The sequence below is a fragment of the Sinocyclocheilus rhinocerous genome, unplaced genomic scaffold (assembly GCF_001515625.1).
Source record: "Sinocyclocheilus rhinocerous isolate Xijiao unplaced genomic scaffold, SAMN03320098_v1.1 scaffold448, whole genome shotgun sequence".
NCBI classification, from domain to species: domain Eukaryota; kingdom Metazoa; phylum Chordata; class Actinopteri; order Cypriniformes; family Cyprinidae; genus Sinocyclocheilus; species Sinocyclocheilus rhinocerous.
In genome coordinates, this window is record NW_015651514.1 from 834,628 (window position 1) to 836,819 (window position 2,192).

General features: G+C 32.0%; 1 protein-coding gene across 1 annotated transcript in view; it reads left to right on the top strand.

The window, feature by feature from the left end:
- Positions 1 to 666: 666 nt before the first annotated feature.
- The window catches only part of LOC107713020 (transmembrane protein 230-like), an 8,211-nt gene continuing 6,685 nt past the window's right edge, over positions 667 to 2,192 (top strand). The window contains exons 1-2 of the mRNA XM_016518435.1: positions 667 to 846; positions 1,053 to 1,154. Coding sequence (XP_016373921.1) covers positions 1,074 to 1,154 — 81 coding nt within the window. The 5' untranslated portion in view covers positions 667 to 846; positions 1,053 to 1,073. The remainder of the gene's footprint in view (positions 847 to 1,052; positions 1,155 to 2,192) is intronic.

Here is a 2,192-nt window from a genome sequence, read left to right on the forward strand (position 1 = left end):
AATTAACTTTCTTAGAAAGTTTCACACCTACCTAGGCCCACATCCTGTCGCTTTTTGTAGAAAAACATCAATTGTTTTTTTTCCATCAATATTTTCAAAAAAAATCAAATGACTAGTTGTAAACGATTTACTTGCAATATTTATGAAAAATATAATTTAAATAAATATTAAATACTGTATTTATTTTGCGATATGTGACCTTACATGTTAGTTTCAAGATTTATCTTGAATTAATTTGAATTTTTTTTTTTTTTTTTTTGGACACATTCATATTCATTTTAGTAATTAAAAAGTTATTCACTGCGTTATAGATACGGTTTGATGTGTTGGTCGTGATGGTTTCTTATTTTTTATTGGGTGTCACTTAGGGCCTACATCTAGACGCTATATTTCTTTTTACGTCTCACACGTAAAGCCTAATTTTCTGATTTTCTGTTCTGAGTTCCACCAATTAAGTTTTCAAATTCTGTGTTTAAATCCACTATTTATATTTCATAAAACTCACTTACCAAAGACAGGTGGTAATCGAGAAATTCATGTTTTCCTATGATAGCGCTCCCTCGTGTGGTTGTGTGTTGTGAACTATTCAAAGCGCATGCGCAGTTTGATGTGAACCCGGAAGACGCCAGAAGAGGGCGCATGCGTGCTTGTTGTTATATTCGGAAGCTTTACGTTTATAAACATAATCTCATGTGCGACTGTCACAAACTGACCTATAGTGACGTTTTTAATTAATACTAGCTTAAAATGACTTAAATGCTTTAAAAACGGAAACAAAAAACATTTTTATTGTGACTTGTACTTCGGGAAAACAGACTATTCTGAGGCTGAAATATCACGTTCAAGGTAATTTAGCAAGCAAAACATGTTTATATTGACAATTAGACATTTAAATATTTATTCTACATGCAGTACTGCATTGCTATTAGTGAATGTTCGACCTGATTTAGTAGGTCAGTAATAGATAACACAATGATCCAATGTATGTACCTGACTGTTTTCATTCGTATGTGTTAATGATGAAGTATTAAATGAATGTGCTTTTGAATCAGAGTGAATAAACTCAAGAGAAGATGCCAGCTCGAAACACTATAAACAGTGGAGTCAGATACTCCAAACTAGCCAGTGATGATGATGGATACATTGATCTCCAGGTGAGAAGGGAAAAAGGCTTTTAAAGCAGCACTATGTAACTTTTTCTGTGTTCAAAATTTGCAAAATGTATATAATGAGCGAGTACATCATGAATTCATCTTCCAAACCGCGTTTTTGTCTTATTCCGAATCACTACGGTACACTTATAATAAGTGCTTATATTTGGACTATTGTAGCCTGGTCGGGTCGTCACCGCTGCGGAGTAACACATACCTGCGTGAATCGCCATAGACATAAACTTAGAGAAGTAGCTCCGGTTGGAATGTTCTTCCGCGGGATGTGTGCAGTTCTGTTTATTAACCGCTAGAGCGCCAAAAGTTACATAGTGCTGCTTTAATGCACTTAAATATGCAAATCATTGTTGCTCACTTTCATATTTGTCATTTCCAAGGATTAATAAATATTAATACATATCTGTCTTTTTATTTATATGTCTACGTTATATGTATGTGTGTTTGTATGTATTATGTTTGTGAATTTAAATATTTATCACATGTTAATAATAATAACAACCTATTTTCAGCTTTATTTCAATTAATGAAAACAATTTTTGATAGTTTTAGTTAACAATAACAACGTATGTAACTCACGCGTAACATACCTAATGTTAATATACAATTTGTTTATAAATGTAAATATTTATTACATATAAACCGTCATATTCTAAATGTAATATTATGACATATAAATAATAATGTTATAAATCTAGATTCAGATTCAAAAAAGCTTTATTGCCTATCCCCAAAGGGTTGAAAATTGTCTTTAGTCAAATGTTTAACAAACAATACTATGGAAGCCCGTTTCCGCCACTGAATAAAAAATAAAAGAGTTAATTGTGACTTTTTATCTCACAATTCTGACTTTTTTTGCGTGATATAAACTCGCAATTGCGAGTTAAAAAGTCATAATTGAGAGATATAAACTCGCAATTCTGAGAAATAAAGTCAGAATTGCGTGATATAAACTCGCAATTGCGAGACATAAAGTCGCAATTCTGAGATATAAAGTCAGAACTGCGAGATATAAACTCACAATTC